The sequence below is a fragment of the Dryobates pubescens genome, chromosome 28, assembly GCF_014839835.1.
Source record: "Dryobates pubescens isolate bDryPub1 chromosome 28, bDryPub1.pri, whole genome shotgun sequence".
NCBI classification, from domain to species: domain Eukaryota; kingdom Metazoa; phylum Chordata; class Aves; order Piciformes; family Picidae; genus Dryobates; species Dryobates pubescens.
This window is the reverse complement of record NC_071639.1, coordinates 4,794,219-4,812,765: the sequence shown is the minus strand read 5'-3', so window position 1 is coordinate 4,812,765 and position 18,547 is coordinate 4,794,219. Positions and strand designations below refer to the sequence as shown.

The following is an 18,547-nucleotide window of genomic DNA, read 5'->3' as shown; positions in this document are numbered from 1 at the left end:
ATGTGTTCTGTTCTGCAGGGAGGGGAAGGCAGAGGAAAGCTTAACTTTGTCACAGGGGCACCCCAGGAGCACAGTCTTCCTAATGTCTTTGCCTTTGAAAGCAGCAGGATACACCTGCAGGCACAAAACCATGGAGCTGGGGACTCAGGATTACTTCAAGCCATTTGGGAGACCCTTCCTACATCACAGAATCATAGAATTGTTAGGGTTGGAAGGGGCCTCAAGTTCCAACCCCGCTGCCATGGGCAGGGACACCTCACACTACAGCAGGTTGCTCACAGCCACCTCCAGCCTGGCTGCAAACACCTGCAGGCAGGAGGCTGCCACCACCTCCCTGGGCAACCTGTGCCAGGCTCTTACCACCCTCCTGGGGAAGAACTTCTTCCTAACATCCAATATGAATCTGCCCACTTCTAGTTTTGCTCCATTCCCCCCGGTCCTATCACTGACACCCCAAAAAGTCCCTCCCCAGCTTTCTTGTAGCCCCTTTCAGACACTGGAAGGCCACAATGAGGTCCCCTCAGCACCTTCTCTTCTCCAGACTGAACAGCCCCAAATCTCTGTCTGCCCTCACAGCAGAGCAGCTCCAGCCCTCTGCTCATCCTCATGGCCCTTCTCTGGACATGCTCCAGCACCTCCAGATCCTTCCTGTAATAGAGGTTCCAGAACTGGCCACATTGCTCCAGGTGGGGTCTCACCAGAGTGGAATAGAGAGGGAGAATCTCCTCCCTGGCCCTGCTGGCTCTGCTTCTCTTGATGCAGCCCTGGATGGGATTGGCTTTCTGAGCTGCAAGTGCACACTGCTGGCTCCTGTTAAGCTTCTCATCCACCAGCACCCCCAAGTCCTTTTCTTCAGGGCTGACATCATTCCAGTCTCCTTCACCCTAGCCTCAGGATGTGACACTGTCACCTTTTTGGGGATGTAGATTATGAATTTGCTCAGCAGCTGAAAGGAAAAATTAATTTCTTGCCAGCAGCACCCCAAATGAGTCAAACCATCCAAGGGCAGCAGTGCAGGTGGTGCTGTCTGGTTGCTCTGACAGCAGGCTCAAAGTAGGAGGAAAGGGAGGCCAGACCCTGCTTGGATTCAATTTTGAGGCAGGTCCTGCTTTTGCTCAGCAGCACTCACACAATTATCCCAATCAGGTTTGAGTGGCAGGGCACAAGTGACTGCCCACAGCTCAGTCTGAAGCCCTGTGCTGCCAGCCAGCCTCCTCTCTGCCCCAGCACTGCTGCCTGGGAAGAACACATCAGCATCTGCAGTTACCTCATTATGCTTGCAACTGACTCTCCTTTTTCTCCCAGGAATTCTCCAACATTCAAATCATTTGAGGAGAAGGTGGAGACCACTGTCACGAGCCTTAAGGTAAAGGTTCTAACCCTGACTTGTGTGGCTGTGCCTGTCAAAAGGTGACAGCTTAATTGTCCCTGTCACTTGTGCAAGAGACTGGTTGTAGTCACTGCTCCATCAAGAATGGGATGGAACTGCAAGAGCAGTAATGGAGGATGAAAAGAGTATGCAGAGGAAGATTCTTTCTCTGCTCTGTTACTCAGAAACGACTCCTGTTGTCTGTCAGGGCGGTCTCAGGACTGCCCAAACCAGGGCCACACTACAACAGAAAGCAGAAACATCTCCTAAGGCTAGCAGTGCTGTGCAAGGCACAACTAGGTGGGGATGCAGGGTCAGAATTTGAAGCAGTGTGTCCTGATGAGTTTTGTGCTGTGCCCTGCAGAGTGAACCTGAATCCCCAAGCTACTCCTTTCAGTGCTGGAATGGACTCACCAGGACCCCCTTCCCCACATGAAAATGCTGTGCAGTTTTCTGCAGCAGTATCTATGCAGCTACAAGTATCTGAAGGGAGACAACCTGCTGGGTTTGTTCTTTGGTTACTGTCTGCTTTCCACTGTCCAAAACCCCAGCAGGGGGGCTGTGTGTTGAGAGCAGCTGTCACCACGGCTAGCAGATGGGGCACTAGACTCTCAAAGCAACCTGTTGGTTTCTATGCTCTCACCCCGAAGAAACAGTGACACCAGAGTGAGTTACTCCTGTAAAGAACTGACCTAACTGTAGTGGTAGGAGCTGAGATCCTGCTTGCTCTCTACTTAGGGACTGGTTCCTTTAAGCATAGGTTAAATGCCACTGGCAGGTTTTCTGTCTGCAGCCTAGGAGTTTAGGACTTAGGGGAGGAAAGGGCTTGCTTTACTTGGCTGCTTTCATGCTCACAGAATTGTCAGGCTTGGAAGGGACCTCAAGGGTCATCCAGTTCCACCCCTCCTGCCATGGGCAGGGACACCTCACACCACAGCAGGTTGCTCACAGCCACCTCCAGCCTGGCTGCAAAAGCCTCCAGGCATAAGGCTTCCACCACCTCCCTGGGCAACCTGTGCCAGGCTCTCACCACCCTCATGGGGAACAACTTCCTGATGTCTAATCTAACTCTCCCCTCTTCTAGTTTGGATCCATTCCTCCCACTCCTATCACTCCCTGACACCCTGTAAAATCCCTCCCCAGCTTTCCTGTAGCCCCCTTCAGATACTGGAAGGCCACAGTAAGGTCTCCTGGCAGTCCTCTCTTCTCCAAACCAAACCACCCCAACTCTCTCAGCCTGTCCTCACAGGAGAGGTGCTCCAGCCCCACATTCTCTGCCTGCTCAGAACAGCCCCCAGCCCTCCACACCCATGGGGTGGAATGCAAATGGCACTCACTGCAGTGTGAGCTGAGGAACTCACTCTTGTCTTTTGTTTGCTTTGTTTCAGACCAAGGTTGGTGGCACAAGCCACACAGGGGGCAGCTTTGAAGAAGTTCTCAGCTCCACAGCCCACGCCAGCGCTCAGAGCTCTCTTGCTGGCACCAGACTCCCTGAGAGTGAGGAAGAGCTTCAGTGTTAGAGCTCAGGCCCTCCTGAGCCTCCTGCCTCTCCTCAGGGACTTGCCCAGCCAGTGATTTTGAGACCCACCTCACCACCCAACTTGTGCAACAAGGTTTTGTCAGCTTTGGAGAACTGCTGGAGAAACTCTTCCTCTGTTTTTGGATGGGCCAATTATCATCAGGTATTTTGTACACCACACTCAAGCCATTGACTTACAATGCTCCAAATTCTATGTGAAGTGACCAAAAGAGTTTCCATTTCCACCTGACTTCCCTCCAACTATCTCCTAGCCTCTGTTTCTCGTTTTACTCTTCTCTGTCCCCTCTCAGTGCCACATCAGACAGATGGACCTAGAGCTGTGCAAAGACTTGTGCTGCCAGCAGCAGTCCGTGTACCAGCTGTCCACCAGCCAGACCAGGTGCCCTTTGCTCAGGAGTCTGTACACAAGCTAGCTCCTAACAGAATTAAAATCACTTACTGCCACATGAAGCTTTTTCTCTTTTGCTGGTGCAGTCTGGCACTGCCCTCCCCCCCATTAAGGAGGACAGGATGAGACACCCAGTTACACAGAAACTGATCCCAGCTGCTCAATTAAGAGGATTATTGTAGCTGGATAGCTGCCATTTAGGGCATGTTCCATTGCTTGCTCTCTGTGGATTCATTAAGACTTGACAATGTGAGTTAATTACAAAAGGAAGTGGAGTGGAGGGAACCTCCAAGATGTTTGCCTCCATAGCCTCCCCTCAGAAATAAGGGGAAGGCTATTTGCAAGCCTCAGTCAAGACACAGCCTTAAGTGCAAGAACACAAACCCAGCCAATAGCTTAAGATGTGCCATAGGTTAGAGAGCCTTCAGCCCACATCCCAGAGCTGCTTGCATCCCCCCTTACCTCACCCCCCTGCCCCATGAGGCACTTCACGTTTGGTGTCAAGCTTCATTGTGCTTCGCTCCAGGACCTTCCACCAACTGCATCCTGCTTCATCACCAGAGCCAGCCCTCTCCCAGCTTCCATGCAGCATGGCTTCTTGCAGCCTTTGACCAGCTGCTCTAAGAGCAGAGCAGCACCTTTGTGACAGCAGGTGTCAGTCTGTGGTACTCAGGTTGGGCACAACTTGCTGAATGACCAAGCTGGAGCCCAGGCTGGCTGCTTTTCTTGAGCGCAAAGCCAAAGCTTCCACCTAGTGTTAGTGAGTTTGGTGTTACAGACTGCTTAAACTCTTGTGAGAAAACCTGGCTTGAAGGGATTGCCTTCCTGTATGGCTTTTGTTAAGAGTCTTTAGAGAGCTGGAAGCCCTTTTGTACCATTCTCCTGGAGATGAGTTACCTTTGGACATTTCTGTCCGATGCCTCTGATGATTTTTAAGCATGGAAGCAAATCTCGTTAGGGTTTGTTGTTGTGGGGTTTGTTTTTCAGCCCAGGTTTCTTGTGACACTTTGCTAGCTTGTTTGATGTGGTTTTGTGGATAAATGTGAATGTATTTCAATAAAGAAGGATCTCAGTAGTCACTTTAGCTTGTGTAAATGAGGTTAGTGATACTGAAATAAATTTCTCTCCTGCTCTTTTACACCTTGTGGTGTTTTAGTTTGGATTCTGTGGCTTCAGCAGCATACCTGCACCCCCTCTCAGCCTTGCTGTGTCACAGCAGAGCTTCAAGGTGACTTGCAAGATCGTGATCTGCCCTTTCTAGAGCTTTTGAAAGCTGTTCATAGAATGGTTTGGGCCAGAAGGGACCTCCAAAGGTCATCCAGACTGACCTCGCTGTCAGCAGGGACATGCCCAACTGGAGCAGGCTGCTCAGGGCCTCGTCAAGCCTCACCTTGAACACTCCCAGGGAAGAGGCTTCAACCACCTCCCTGGATCTGAAATTCCCCAGGTTTTGAAAGTTTTAAGGTTCAAAGGAGAAAAACAAATGAAGCAGGTTCAGGAGAAGTGAACCACGTGGCAAACACCATCCAGGTTTAAAACTACTGGCCTGCTCCTCAGCTGTGGCACTTAAGGACACGGCTCAGTGGTCTTGCCCAGGGCTTGGCAGTGCTGAGTTGAGGCTTGGACTTGATCTTGGAAGTCTTTTCCAACCTAAACAGTTCTACCTATAAAGGGGATAACAACTTTAGTTCCATGCTGCCTCCTCTGACATGGCACTGGACATAGCAAAGCTTACTCCAGGTGCAAACTTTCCTTACCTGGCCATTGTGACAGTGCCCTGGTGATCCCCAGCTGCACACAGGACCCAACAGACACTGTCCTCATTATAGCATTGACCACCATTCCTCTGCTTTCTCCACAAGCAGACTTTTACATCTGCATTATTGTTGCCACCAAAAGCTGAATCAGCAGCAGTGGGGAAGAGCAGGAACAGGGGACAGGCAGCAGTACATAAATCATAGATTTGTTTTGGTTGGAAAAGACCTCTAAGATCATGGAGTCCAACCATCAACCCAACACCACCATGACCTTCAAACCATGGCCCAAAGTGCCATGGCCACATATTTTTTGAACACCTGCAGGGATGGGGACTCCACCTCCCCCCATGGCAGCCTGTTCACTCTTACAGGAAAGAAATCTTTCCTGATATCCAACTTAAACCTCCCCTGATGCAGCTTGAGGCCATTCCCTCTCCTTCTATCACAGGGAGAATAGGCCAACACTCACCTCACTACAACCTCCTTTCAAGCAGCTGTAGACAGCAATGAGGTCTGCTGCACAAGCCAACCCCAGCTGTTGTGTGATTCTCTTCCCTCTGCAGCCAGTTAGGGCTGAAGGGGTCTCAGGAATGGTGACCCTAGGGAAATCCCAGCACCATTCCCTGACACATCAAGTGTAAAAGCTGCACGAAACAATGAACACACTGAGGAAAGTAATGAAGGAGATGCTGAGCAGTTATATCCCCCACCACTTCTTAAGGCTTATGCACTCTACAGACATCTCATCCCCAACAGGTGGATCTCTCAAAAGCTTCTAGAGGTGTTTAGGAGGAGACTTGACAGGGTGCTTGGTTGCATGGTTTAGTTGGTTGGGTGGTGTTGGATGATAGGTTGGGCTTGATGATCTCAAAGGTCTCTTCCAACCTGGTCTATTCTATTCTATTCTATGGTCTCACTTGTGTGTAGCAGAGAGAACAGCCACTAACCCATCTGATGCAGAAGGTACTTAGACCCAGTCCCAGCAGAGCCTGCCTGTCCCAGCTCTGCCCATCAACAGCTTCAACTGCAACCAGCTGATTGTTAAACTCACCTGAATTTCCCTAGTGGAGAGTCTCTTTGGAACCAAGACTGCAATCAGAGACCAATTAACAACAAACCAACCCCAAACAAACTCTTTCAAGATACCTGGTCCTTGACACAACCTCAGCTCTGGCAGGTTCACTGTTCCAGGTGCTCCTGGGATATTTCAGCAGCAAATGCAGGGACAAAAATCAATCTGCTGGCAGAACTGGTGTTGTTAGGGGATGAAAAATGATGCACAGAATATAAACCACCTGTTTATTACCACCTCAGGACTGGGGGGGAGATGTAGCAGCTATTTTCTTGTTCCTTTCTGTATTAATCAGAGCTACAAGGTGGAGGATTTCTGGGTGAACAAACTTGCCTGCAAAACAGAAGAAAAAGCAAGTCAGTTGAAAATGCTCTTCTTTTCCTGTGCCTGAAGGGCTGGCAGTGAAACATCAGTAGAGATGTTGCTTTAGGCTGAAATGCCAAATTAGGCTTTTAAGGAGAGAGTTTTTCACTCCAAAACTATGGGATAACTGTAAGAGTACCTACAGCTATTCCCCCCCCCCCCAAATAATTTGTATTTCATGCTCTATTAAGATCCTTCAGAGGTGAAAAAGGAGGTGACCAGGATACTCCCCAGCTCAGGTTACTGAGTTCTAGTCAAAGGGCAAAGATGTCAAAGAATCACAGAATTGTTAGGGTTGGAAGGGACCTCAAGGATCAGCCAGTTCCAACCCCCTGCCATGGGCAGGGACACCTCACACTACAGCAGGTTGCTCACAGCCACCTCCAGCCTGGCTGCAAACACCTCCAGGCAGGAGGCTGCCACCACCTCCCTGGGCAACCTGTGCCAGTCTCTCACCACCCTCATGGGGAACAACTTCTTCCTAACATCCAATCTCAATCTACCCTTTTTTATCTTCTTTCCATCCCCCCCAGTCCTATCACTCCCTGACACCCTCAAAAGTCCCTCCCCAGCTTTCTTGTAGCCCCCTTCAGATACTGGAAAGCCACAATAAGGTCCCCTCAGAGCCCTCTCTCCTCCAGACTGAACAGCCCCATGTCCCATGTCAGTAAATGAAGCATTCCAGCTATGCTAATGTTGCCCCTTTCCCCCTAATCAAATCATTACATCTTTCAGACAGCTTATAGCTTCTCTGAGGATTCATCAAAGTATAAATGGGACTCATGAGTACTGGTCCCTTCCCTGAGTTTGCCTGTCTGCTTCCCAGGACAGGGAAGACCTGAAGTAGAGAGTCCTCTTCTGGTGTTCAACTCCCTCACTAAACCAATCAAGACTAATATTTAATCTATTTTTCCTTTCAACTATCAATTTCTTGGGCTGCCCAGGGAGGTGGTGGAGTCACCATCACTGGAGGGGTTTAGGAAAAGACTGGATGGGGTGCTTGGTGCCATGGGTTAGTTGATTAGATGGTATCACAGTATTACCAAGGTTGGAAGAGACCTCAAAGATCATCAAGACCAACCTGTCCCCACAGACCTCATGACTAGACCATGGCACCAAGTGCCATGGTGCTGGGTGATAGGTTGGACTGGATGATCTCAAAGGTCTTTTCCACCCTGGTTAATTCTATTCTATTCTAAAATGATTAGAGTATTTCTTCTGGAAAGGATTAAAAGCATTAGAGGGGAAAAAGAAGTAGTACATTTCACCTTTACATTTTCCCAGGACAATGGCTTTGAGCTGGAAGAGAGGAGACTGAGACAGGAGATTAGGAAGCAATTCTTTCCAGTGAGGGTGATGAGACACTGGAATAGGTTGCCCAGGGAGGCTGTGGATGCCTCCTCCCTGGAGGTGTTCAAGGCCAGGCTGGATGAGCAACCTGGGCTGGTGGTAGGTGTGTGGCTGGTTGGAACTGTATGACCTTTAAGGTCCCTTCCAACTCAAACCATTCTGTGAGTCTGTGACTCTGAACATAAACATTTCACTGAGCTAGCTCTCACATCTATCTTGGGCAGGTCACACAAGTCCACAGCTCACATAGGAATGACAAACTCTACTTCACTGGCTCATGAAACACTAACAAGGCAGAAACAAGCTGCTGTCACAGCATGGGTGAAGACTGAAGCCTCCTTTACACCCCCTCTGATGTCACAGGCAGCCCCTTAAACACATGCAAGGGTCATGAAAGCAGGTCCTGTGGCTGGGTAAAAAGTGATGTGAAAGGACATTGGCAGACAGGGTATTGAGGTTCCATTCCTACAGACAAATGTCAGCCATTTTCACACTGCAGGAACCTTCCCAATCAAATCTACTTGAGCACTGAGTCAAGTAACTACTTCTCCCTTGCTCTGCATGTCTGTCAGGAGGGGGAAATAAAAGAACAAGAAGGGGGGCAAAACATAAAGCTCTTTGTACATTTCATTTATGAAAGAAAGACCAAACCATGAAGCCCAAATGTCCTACCAGCAGTTGAGTCATAAAAGTCCTGCAGCCTGCCAGGTGTGTTTTCCAGCTCTTCATACTCAAAAGCTTGCAGGATCATCTCACACTGATCCAACTGTTTCACAAACTTGGCTTCTGCAGTGCACTGGTTTTCATATTCCTGAAGAGATTTGCAGTTGTTAGAGGGGGGAGGGGGGGAAAGGAAAACCAATACATCCATTAGTCTGAAACAGAATATCAGAAGCTAGAGTTTTCCCCCTTAGCCCAAGCCACCCCATAAATATTCATGAGAGTTAGGTTCTGTCACTGCTGATCAGCAAAACACTTGAAGGAACTGTGCCACATTTCTATTACTGCAGTAAGACTTCAGAACACAATGCTGTCATCCAAACGTGCCAAGGGCTGAACCAGGGCTGAGGGGGAGACAACCTGACCTGATACACACAGTAACCAATAGGTTCCATGTGATAAGACCCCTTCAGGCCTGGCTAAGGCTACAAAGGACCCACTGTGTGCCTGTGCACTACCATTATCATCATAATGTCAGTCAGGGTTGGAAGGGACCACAAGGATCATCTAGTTCCAAGCCCCCTGCCATGGGCAAGGACACCCCACACTAGATCAGGCTGGCCAGAGCCTCATCCAGCCTGGGCTTAAACACCTCCAGGGATGGGGCCTCAACCACCTCCCTGGACAACCCATTCCAGGGCTTCACCACTCTCATGGGGAAGAACTTCCTCCTCACCTCCAGCCTGAATCTCCCCACCTCCAGCTTCATTCCATTCCCCCTAGTCCTATCACTACCTGTATCAGGGCTGATGGGGGAGACAACCTGACCTGATACACACAGTAACCAATAGGTTCTATTTAGTAAGACCCCTTCAGGCCTGGCACTGTGTGCCTGTGCACTACCATCAGTCATCTTTAAGACCTCTTTTGCACTTTTCTCCACCACTTGCTGTTTTCACAAGGAGTTGCTCTTCACATTTCTCCTGTCACTCCTCCTTAATCTCTTTGGTCTAATCTGTCTGAGCTGCTTATGTCTTTATGTCTCTCCTGAGGGAGAGGGAGGGGAGTCATTGAGGGGTTTTCCCCCGTGCAGACTTTAAGTCCTTTAATCTCTCTGCTATCTTTTCCCTCTCTCCAGTCATCATCAGCCTGCATTTGTGAGTCAGTCAGATTTCTAGTCAGCCTGTGCTGTCATCTGCTTCCAGTCATGGCTGTGGACAGCCTTGCTATTTCATTTTCTCTTTTCTAAATCTCTTGAAGGTCTCTTCCATCCTGGTTGATTCTATTCTATTCTATTCTACTCTACATCTCACCAGCTGGTCTTCTCCTGACTTCCACAACTAACCACAGCAAAAGGCTTCTTTCTGCACAGGTTACCATCACCTTGATACCCTCAGCAGATCCAACCCCATTCCTCAGCAACACCAGCACATAATAATCACACCAGAGGCTTAAGGACATGGTTTAGTGGTGACCTTGCAGTGCTGGGTTGAAGGTTGGACTGGATGATGTTGAAGGTCCCTCCTAAAGATATTCTGTGTTAGGAAGAAGTTGTTGCCCATGAGGGTGGTGAGAGACTGGCACAGGTTGCCCAGGGAGGTGGTGGAAGCCTCCTGCCTGGAGGTGTTTGCAGCCAGGCTGGAGGTGGCTGTGAGCAACCTGAAGTAGTGTGAGGTATCTCTGCCCATGGCAGGAGGGTTGGAACTGGCTGAGCCTTGAGGTCCCTTCTACCTCTAACAATTCTCTGATTCTCTGATACACACTGGGCCCACCTGTGCTTTCAGAGCCACACAGGCCCTGGCACACAGCAGCTCTGCAGATGAGAGCAGCATGAGTGCAGGAAGAGCTTTTCCTACTGACCAAAACACATGGCATCTGGTCCTGCATCTCAAGAAGACAACTGTGAGTGCAGGTGTCATTCACACAGGTAAGATCCTGTTGTAACTCCAGCACAGTGCTGCTCAGCTAAGTGTCATCATGAGTCCTTTGTTTGACAACCTACTTATGCTAGAGGTCCAAAGAAGGGATGACAGTTTCACAGGTAAACAGGCAAAGGACACTGAGTCACCCTGAATGTTAGCAAAGGATGTCAAGAATGCAAACTTACTTCCCAGAGCTCATAGATCTCTTTTCTGAGGTCCTCTGATAAAAGCTGAGTCAGCTGTTGCATAGCTGCCTGGAAACAACAACAAACACCTCACATAAATCAAAAAGCCCTTTCCATATATCCTTTTTTTGAGGCAAGCAGCCTTCTGGCATGATTATTTTAACACCTTCTTACCAAGTTTGTAGACACACACAGCACACAGTGTATTAGGCCACAATGCCTGTGGACATTAACCTGCCACAGAAGCAGCTGGACCACTCAGGGAAGAATCTTTTCTGGGAGCTGCTTAAACAAATTGTTGGACAACTAATCTTAAACACAAGAGAAAACAGCCTGAAAGTGCACCTGGTATCTTCAAGAGTCCAAAAAGAAGCCCAGAGCAAAACAGGCAAGGCAAAGGCCAGGGAACTGCCATTGATTGCAACCAGCAGCAGAACAAGAGGACACAGTCTCAAGCTGTGCCAGGGGACGTTTAGGCTGGATGTGAGGAAGAAGTTCTTCATAGAGAGAGAGATTGCCCATTGGAATGTGCTGCCCAGGGAGGTGGTGGAGTCAGCATCACTGGAAGTGTTTAAGAATAGAGACTGGATGAGGCACTTGGTGCCATGGTTTAGTTGATTAGATGGTGCTGGGTGATAGGTTGGACTGGATGATCTCAAAGGTCTTTTCCAACCTGGTTAATTCTATTCCTATTCCTATTCCTATTCCCATTCCTATTCCATTCCCATACCTATTCTCTGCCTTCCAGATTTAACTGGTGGAGGCAACATTTGAGCTTCACAGGTTACAAGTGCAGCTTCAAAACACTAACTCCTAGTGCTGACAAGCAGCTGCCCCCTCTCAGACACTCAGCTAGCAGCTACTGACAGTGGGGCAGGCAACACAACATAAGCCTTTGAACACCTCCAGCTTTAAAACAGAGGGGGAAAAAAATCCCTGCAATGCCCTGCAGCAATGAAACAGTGCTCCCAGCCTCAGATACCATTTGTTCAACAACAACAATCTTGGCACAAAGGCCTAACACAGCATCAAACTGAGGGTACAACCCACAAGCAGAAATTGCTCTGCATGCTCTCCCAGCTGAGCAGTCTCACTTCTGTGCTATTTCTGTTTTCCTAGGATGCTAAGGGCTGCTTCTGAAACAGACAAGATCATAGGCAAGGTGAAGGGTTTGTGCCACAACTGTTTCTCTACTTCAAACACAGGATTTAGTTTCACAGCATGGCTTAGCTGAGCCAGCTGCTCCCCACCACTGAAGCACCAAGGTCTCATTCCTTTCCCCACCTCCTTCCAGCCCTGGAGCTCAGCAGATTTCAAGGTCAGCTGGGCAAAACAACTTACCTCCCCAAACCCCCCAACAAAACAACCCCAAACAAAACACACAGAGCCCCAAACCAACTGAACAAACAGACCACCCCCCAAATCAACTAAACAAACCAACCCAACCAGACAAACAAACAAACCAAACCCACAACAAACTCTTATTGACTTATTTTTGATCCAGTTCACTTCCTGCTGCTTTAGCCTGGGTGAGACCAGCTGATGGGAGTGCACAAGCAGCAAAAGAGAGAACCAGCAACACACATCAGCTGCAGGGCAGAGGGAATAAAAGCAGAACTCTGCAGCAGAAGCAGCATGTTGGTAATTCAGCTCAAGCCACCTCAGGAAACTGTTGTCCTTGGTGTACTTTTACAACAAAGTATTTCAGAGTCAGCCTAAACCTTTACTGCTCCACCCTCCTCCCCACAGCCAACCTGAAATGGGAGCAGAAGGAGCTGCAGATGCTTAGTAACACTTTTGAATGCATTTAGGCAGCAAAACATCTTTTCATTGCCTCAATACAAATGAGAATTCCCTCCAGGCAAAGCTGAAGCCTAATCTTTGGTGGTAAAACAAGGGAGAAATGAGGGCTGGGGTTTGGGGTTTGGTTTTCCAGTGTAAGAACACACAAGGAAGGCTGGAGGTGAGGAAGAAGTTCTTCATAGAAAGAGAGATTGGCCACTGGAATGTGCTGCCCAGGGAGGTGGTGGAGTCACCATCCCTGGAGGTGTTTAGGAAGAGACTGGATGGGGTGCTTGGTGCCATGGTTCAGTTGATTAGATGGTGCTGGGTGACAGGTTGGACTCGATCTCGAAGGTCTTTTCCAACCTATTCTATTCTATTCTATTCTCTTCTATTCATTGTAAAAAATAGAAAGAGCAAAATTGCTGGGAAGATAAGACTCCAAAAATGCTGAAAATTCCTTGGCTCTTTCAATTTCCACTTCCTTAGCAAACAGCTTCCTCCCCCAGTTTGTCACAGGCTCCCCCCTGCCAAGCTTTAAATTGATAAGCATAGAGGTGTGGGGGGGAAGTAATCAGTGCAGGGTTTTGATAGCTCTCCTGGAAGAACTAATTGGAGGCTCTGCAAAGCAACACGTTGCCCTCTAGCTGCGGCTGGAGGAGCTGTTTACAGGCTCCGTGCTCTTCAAAGAATGCAACAAAGCAGAAATGACAGGCCCCCAGTTGGGGTGTGTGCAAGGACAAAACTGCATCCAGTTCTGGCGTCCCCAGCATAAGAAGGACACAGAGCTGTTGGAGTGAGTCCAGGGGAGGCCACAAAGGTGATTTAAAAGCTGGACCACTTCTGCTGTGAGGACAGGCTGAGGGAGCTGGGGGTGTTCAGCCTGGAGAAGAGCAGACCCAGGGGCTTAGAGCTACCTTCCAATACCTGAAGAGATCCTGCAGGAAGGCTGCAGGGGGACTTTCAATAAGGGTGTCTAGAGACAGGACAAGAGGGAATGATTTGAAGCTGATGGAGAATGGGTTTCTACTGGATCTTAGGAAGCAGCTCTTCAGTACAAGGGTTGTGAGACTCTGGAACAGGTTGCCCTGGGAGGCTGTGGATGCCTCCTCCCTGGAGGTGTTCAAGGCCAGGATGGATGAGGCCTCGGGCAGCCAAGTTGTGAGGCATCTCTGCCCATGGCAGGGAGGTTGGAGTAGATGATCTCTGAGGTCCTTTTTAACCTAAGCCATTCTAAGATGCTATGCTGCATGACAAAAGAAGACACCTGTGTCCAGAGTCCTGTGCCAAGGAGTGAAGTAAAATCTCTGCCACAACCAATCTGGCACCACACAAATGACTCCCCATGAACAGTCACCCACCCTTCTCAGTGCACCTACCCCCTGCTCCCCACCTCTGCTCAACATGACCAGTTCAGGCTACCAAAAATCCAGGTAGATCAGGAACAAATGGTCAAGGTGAAGACTATTTCAAAGGCTCTCCTTCCTTGTTTGGTACTTAGTGATGTTACATGGACAAAAGCCACCAGGAGCTGGAAACTTTGGTTGTTTCTTGCATATCTACCTAATGTGCTGGGTGCTGCACTTTGGTCACAACAACCCCATGCAGTGCTACAGGCTGGGGTTGAAGTGGCTGGAGAGCAGCCAGGCAGAAAGGGACCTGGGGGGACTGAGCCAGCAGTGTGCCCAGGTGGCCAAGAAGGCAAATGGCATCCTGGCCTGTATCAGGAATAGTGTGGCCAGCAGGAGCAGGGAGGTCATTGTGCCCTGTACTCAGCACTGGTTAGGCCACACTGGTTAGGCCACACCTTAAGTCCTGTGTCCAGTTCTGGGCCCTTCAGTTTAAGAAGGACATTGAGAGACTTGAAGGTGTCCAGAGAAGGGCAATGAGGCTGGGGAGGGGTCTGGAGCACAGCCCTGTGAGGAGAGGCTGAGGGAGCTGGGGTTGCTTAGCCTGGAGAAGAGGAGGCTCAGGGGAGACCTTCTTGCTCTCTACAGCTCCCTGAAGGGAGGTTGTAGCCAGGAAGGGGTTGGTCTCTTCTCCCAGGCAACCAGCACCAGAACAAGACGACACGGTCTCAAGCTGTGCCAGGGGAAGTTTAGGCTTGAGGTGGGGAGAAAGTTCTTCCCAGAGAGAGTTGTTAGCCACTGGAATGTGCTGCCCAGGGAGGTAGTGGAGTCACCGTCCCTGGAGGTGTTCAAGAGGGGATTGGATGTGGCACTTGGTGCCATGGTTTAGTAGTCATGAGGTGTTGGGTGCCAGGCTGGACTTGATGATCTTTGAGGTCTCTTCCAACCTTGTTGATTCCATGACTCTATGCCAGTGACAGATTATGCTGCTTAGGTAGGATTCCTTTACTACCACCAGAACATTCAAAACATGCAGAACACTTCACAGATGTGGCTCCACACCTTATGCCCATACCTCTTCTCTCCTGTGCTTCTCCTCTTTGGGGATGTTGTCTGCAGGAGCAATGTCTCCAACGATGCATTCAGCCATGTCATGAACCAAAGCTAATCGTATGCACCTGACCAGAAACAAAGACAGAATGATTAGGATTTCAGCACTGAAAATTCCATCTCATTCATCACAAAGCCAAGACACTGCACACTTCATCCCCCTTGTCCATTTGACAAGGGCTTTTCTGGCGTTGTTTTTTCAATTCTACACAATTTTTTCACTTCTGTGCTAAGGAGTGTCCATCTAGACATGAAGTCCAAGTGCCAGGTGCTGCACTTCGGCGACAACAACCCCATGCAGAGCTACAGGCTGGGGTCAGGGTGGCTGGAAAGCAGCCAGGCAGAAAAGGACCTGGGGAGACTGGTTGACAGGAGCTGAACATGAGCCAGCAGTGTGCCCAGGTGGCCAAGAAGGCCAATGGCATCCTGGCTTGGATCAGGAAGTGTGGCCAGCAGGAGCAGGGGAGTCATTGTGCCCTGTACTCAGCACGGGTCAGGACACACCTTGAGTACAAGTTACTCCTGGAGAGATTCCAGATGGACTCCAGAAGAAAACTGTTCACCAGAAGCACAGTTAGACATTGGAATCATCTCCCAAGGGAAGCAGTGGATTTCCCTACACTGGTCACTATTAAGGCTCAGCTTCACAGGCTGCTGGGCCAGCTCCTTTCAGCTACACCATCACCTAGAAAGGTTGGACCTGATGATCCTTGAGGTCCCTTCCAACCTGGCATTTGTGTGATTCTGTGGTTGCAGCTCTGCCATTAACAGGCGGTCATGACAACCACAGGCAGCCTCACCTGTCCTTGTTGAGGCTTTTGTCTTCAGTCAGCAGAGCCATCATGGCCATCCTGTACATGTGGTCAGACACGCTCTCTGGCTGTGCCACCTTCCTGTACACCCAGCCCGTCCGTGGCACTCTCTGCGTGAGGAGCGGCACAGCAATGCCAACGTTAGAACCTTGCCATTTGAGGGACCTCGTTTCAGAGACGGCAGCAGAGAGACTGCCCCGCCATGACCTCCATGCTCCAGGGACTTTTCATGCTTCTGGGAAACACCTGCCTCAACCGCCAGGCTCCCCTGAGGTCATGCCTGAAAAGCTTTGCATTGATGTTCACAGGCAAGATAAACGCACTGCCACCACCACTAGCACCACCAGCATCACCACCATTAGTACCAACACCACCAGCAGCACCACCAGCACCATCACCACCATTAGCACCAGTACCACCAGCATCACCACCATTAGTACCAACACCACCAGCATCACCATTAGCACCACCACCAGCAGCACCACCATTAGTACCAACACCACCAGCAGCACCACCAGCACCATCACCACCATTAGCACCAGTACCACCAGCATCACCACCCTCAGTACCAACACCACCAGCATCACCACCCTTAGTACCAACACCACCAGCATCACCACCAGCATCACCACCCTTAGTACCAACACCAGCAGCACCATTAGCACTAGCACCACCACCACCAGCAGTACCAAATGTCTCCCTGCTTGGCCTCTCGGTGCTCGCTCCGAAGCGCGGGGCCCACCCTTGTCCTCCCCCAGCCCGGCGCCTACGTTTCCCGGCGGCACCCCCAGCTCGGGGGCCGGCGGTGTGCGCTCCGCAGGCGCCACCGCAGGCCGGCGGCCCGGGCTCTCCGCCTGCCGCGCCGCTACCAGGCCGCCGCGGCCGGGCCGGCAGCCACCATCCGCTCCAGCAGCCCAGAGAAGGCCGCAGGCGGACACGGCGCCGGCCGGCGCGGCCCACAGCAGCCCTGCCGCCCCGGGCTCACCTTGAGCCGCCCCGGGCTCACCTTGAGCTGCCCCAGCAGCCGAAGGAAGGGCAGCAGGCCGCCGCCGCTCGCCCCCGCCGCCATCAGCCTTCGCAGCCTCCGCCTGCCCTGCCTCCTCCTCCTGCCGGCCCGGGCGTCCGCGGCGGCTCTGGGCGGCGCCAGGGGAACGGAAAGCGGCGGTGGGCCGGGGCCATGCTCCCCGCCCCGGCAGCGAGCGGCGTGAGCGCAGCGGAGGGGTCCCTGGGGTAGCGGGGAGGAGGAGCTGCGGGGTCCGGGCGGCAGGCGCTGGGCCGGGCCGTGCAGCGCTGCGGGCGGCGCAGGCTCCGCTCAGCCAGGTGGGCAGCAAGGAGGGCTCGGGTGCAGTCCCAGCGCGGCGCCGCCCGCTCGCCCCGCGGGGCCGGTGCGCACCCCGCGGGGCTGCTACTGGCCTGAGCCCTGCGCAGAGCCGGGCGGTGGGCACACAGCTGGGCTTGCCTGTGTGCCGTCTCACGCAGTTCTGCAAGTCCCAGTAACGTCCCCCGCTTCTCTGCACCTCTGTTAGTCTACTTCTTGACTTCAATTAGAGCATCCCGCTACTAGCGATAGGACGAGAGAGAACAGCCCCAACTGCATCAGAGGAGGTTTAGGTTGGATATTAGGGAAAATTTCTTTGCTGCAGGGACTGGAACAGCCTGCCCAGGGAGGTGGTGCAGTCCTCATTCCTGGAGGCGTTCAAGAAAAGTGTAGATTTGATACTGGAGGATATAGTTTAGTGGTTGTGGTAGTTGGGTTAAGATTTTTAAGACTTTTAAAGGTCTTTTCCAACCTTAAATGAGTCAACGTCATTGAACATGGTGGCAGAGAGCAAATTCTCAAGTACCAGCTACAAATAATGACTTGGTTTATTTTTCAGCACAGAATGTCTTTTGAAGTCTAAAAAATTATGCTATTTGCATGGGATCAAATAGAAGTGAAATACACCTGTACTTCATCCGGCTGTCACAGTACTTTCATTACTTGTCTTTGTGTCAATTAGTATGTCTGTAATTTTTGGTAGCAATTGTAATGCTTTGAGATACTTGTGCCTACGTAATTAAATGCATTTAAGTCATATTTGTGGCTTTTTGGTCATGCTTGTGAATTTGGAAGGGTTTGTGTGTATCCAACCCTTCAGCATGCACTTTGTATGCTGTTTTCATGTATTGCTTGTTGACACTGGTTTCCAGTCATTTTGGGGCAGCACTAAAGGTATAATTTATCTATTGATTACTATAGACCATAATTTATACTAAGGGTATAATTTATGTATTGATTACTAAAGATATGATTTATACATAGAATACATATACATAGAATAAACCAGGTTGGAAGAGACCTTCAAGATCACCGCGTCCAACCCATCACCAATCCAACACCGCCCAAGCAACTAACCCACGGCACCAAGCACCCTGTCAAGTCTTCTCCTAAAAACCTCCAGTGATGGCGACTCCACCACCTCCCCAGGCAGCCCATTCCAATGTGCAATCACTCTTTCTGTATAGAACTTTTTTCTAACATCCAGCCTGAACCTCCCCTGGCGCAGCCTGAGACTGTGTCCTCTTGTTCTGGTACTGCTTGCCTGGGAGAAGAGACCAACATCTGTCTGTCTACAACCTCCCTTCAGGTAGTTGTAGAGAGTAATAAGGTCACCCCTGAGTCTCCTCTTCTCCAGGCTAAGCAACCCCAGCTCCCTCAGCCTCTCCTCGTAGGGCTTATGTTCCAAACCCCTCACCAACTTTGTTGCTCTTCTCTGGACTCATTCCAGCAAGTCAACATCCTTCCTAAACTGAGGGGCCCAGAACTGGACACAGTACTCAAGGTGCGGCCTAACCAGTGCAGTGTACAGGGGCAGAATGACCTCCCTGCTCCTGCTGGCCACACTGTT

The 18,547-nt window shown here is 50.5% G+C and overlaps 2 protein-coding genes across 2 annotated transcripts in view; one reads left to right on the top strand and one right to left on the bottom strand.

The window, feature by feature from the left end:
* Positions 1-3,018, top strand: part of TPD52L1 (TPD52 like 1) — a 51,403-nt gene extending 48,385 nt beyond the window's left edge. The window contains exons 8-9 of the mRNA XM_054173986.1: positions 1,306-1,366; positions 2,758-3,018. Of these exons, the coding sequence (XP_054029961.1) occupies positions 1,306-1,366; positions 2,758-2,889 (193 nt within the window). The 3' untranslated portion in view covers positions 2,890-3,018. The remainder of the gene's footprint in view (positions 1-1,305; positions 1,367-2,757) is intronic.
* A 3,309-nt stretch (positions 3,019-6,327) lies between these two features.
* On the bottom strand, positions 6,328-16,733 carry HDDC2 (HD domain containing 2). Its single transcript, XM_054174059.1, has 6 exons — positions 16,666-16,733; positions 15,648-15,769; positions 14,813-14,915; positions 10,607-10,675; positions 8,512-8,650; positions 6,328-6,459 (listed from the first exon to the last, which is right to left on the bottom strand). Exons 1-6 carry the CDS (start codon positions 16,726-16,728, stop codon positions 6,365-6,367), a joined length of 591 nt encoding a protein of 196 aa, XP_054030034.1. The 5' UTR covers positions 16,729-16,733; the 3' UTR covers positions 6,328-6,364.
* Positions 16,734-18,547: the final 1,814 nt, after the last annotated feature.

Bases quoted from the DNA above. Each gene is read 5' to 3' on its own strand.
- HDDC2 (XM_054174059.1), bottom strand. From the start codon at position 16,728: ATGGCGGCGGGGGCGAGCGGCGGCGGCCTGCTGCCCTTCCTTCGGCTG. The intron at 14,916-15,647 runs GTGAGGCTGCCT...GTTTCTGGTCAG, and splicing joins AAAAGCCTCAACAAGGACAG to GTGCATACGATTAGCTTTGG. The intron at 6,460-8,511 runs GTAGGACATTTG...TCTGTTTTGCAG, and splicing joins CTTTTATGACTCAACTGCTG to GCAAGTTTGTTCACCCAGAA.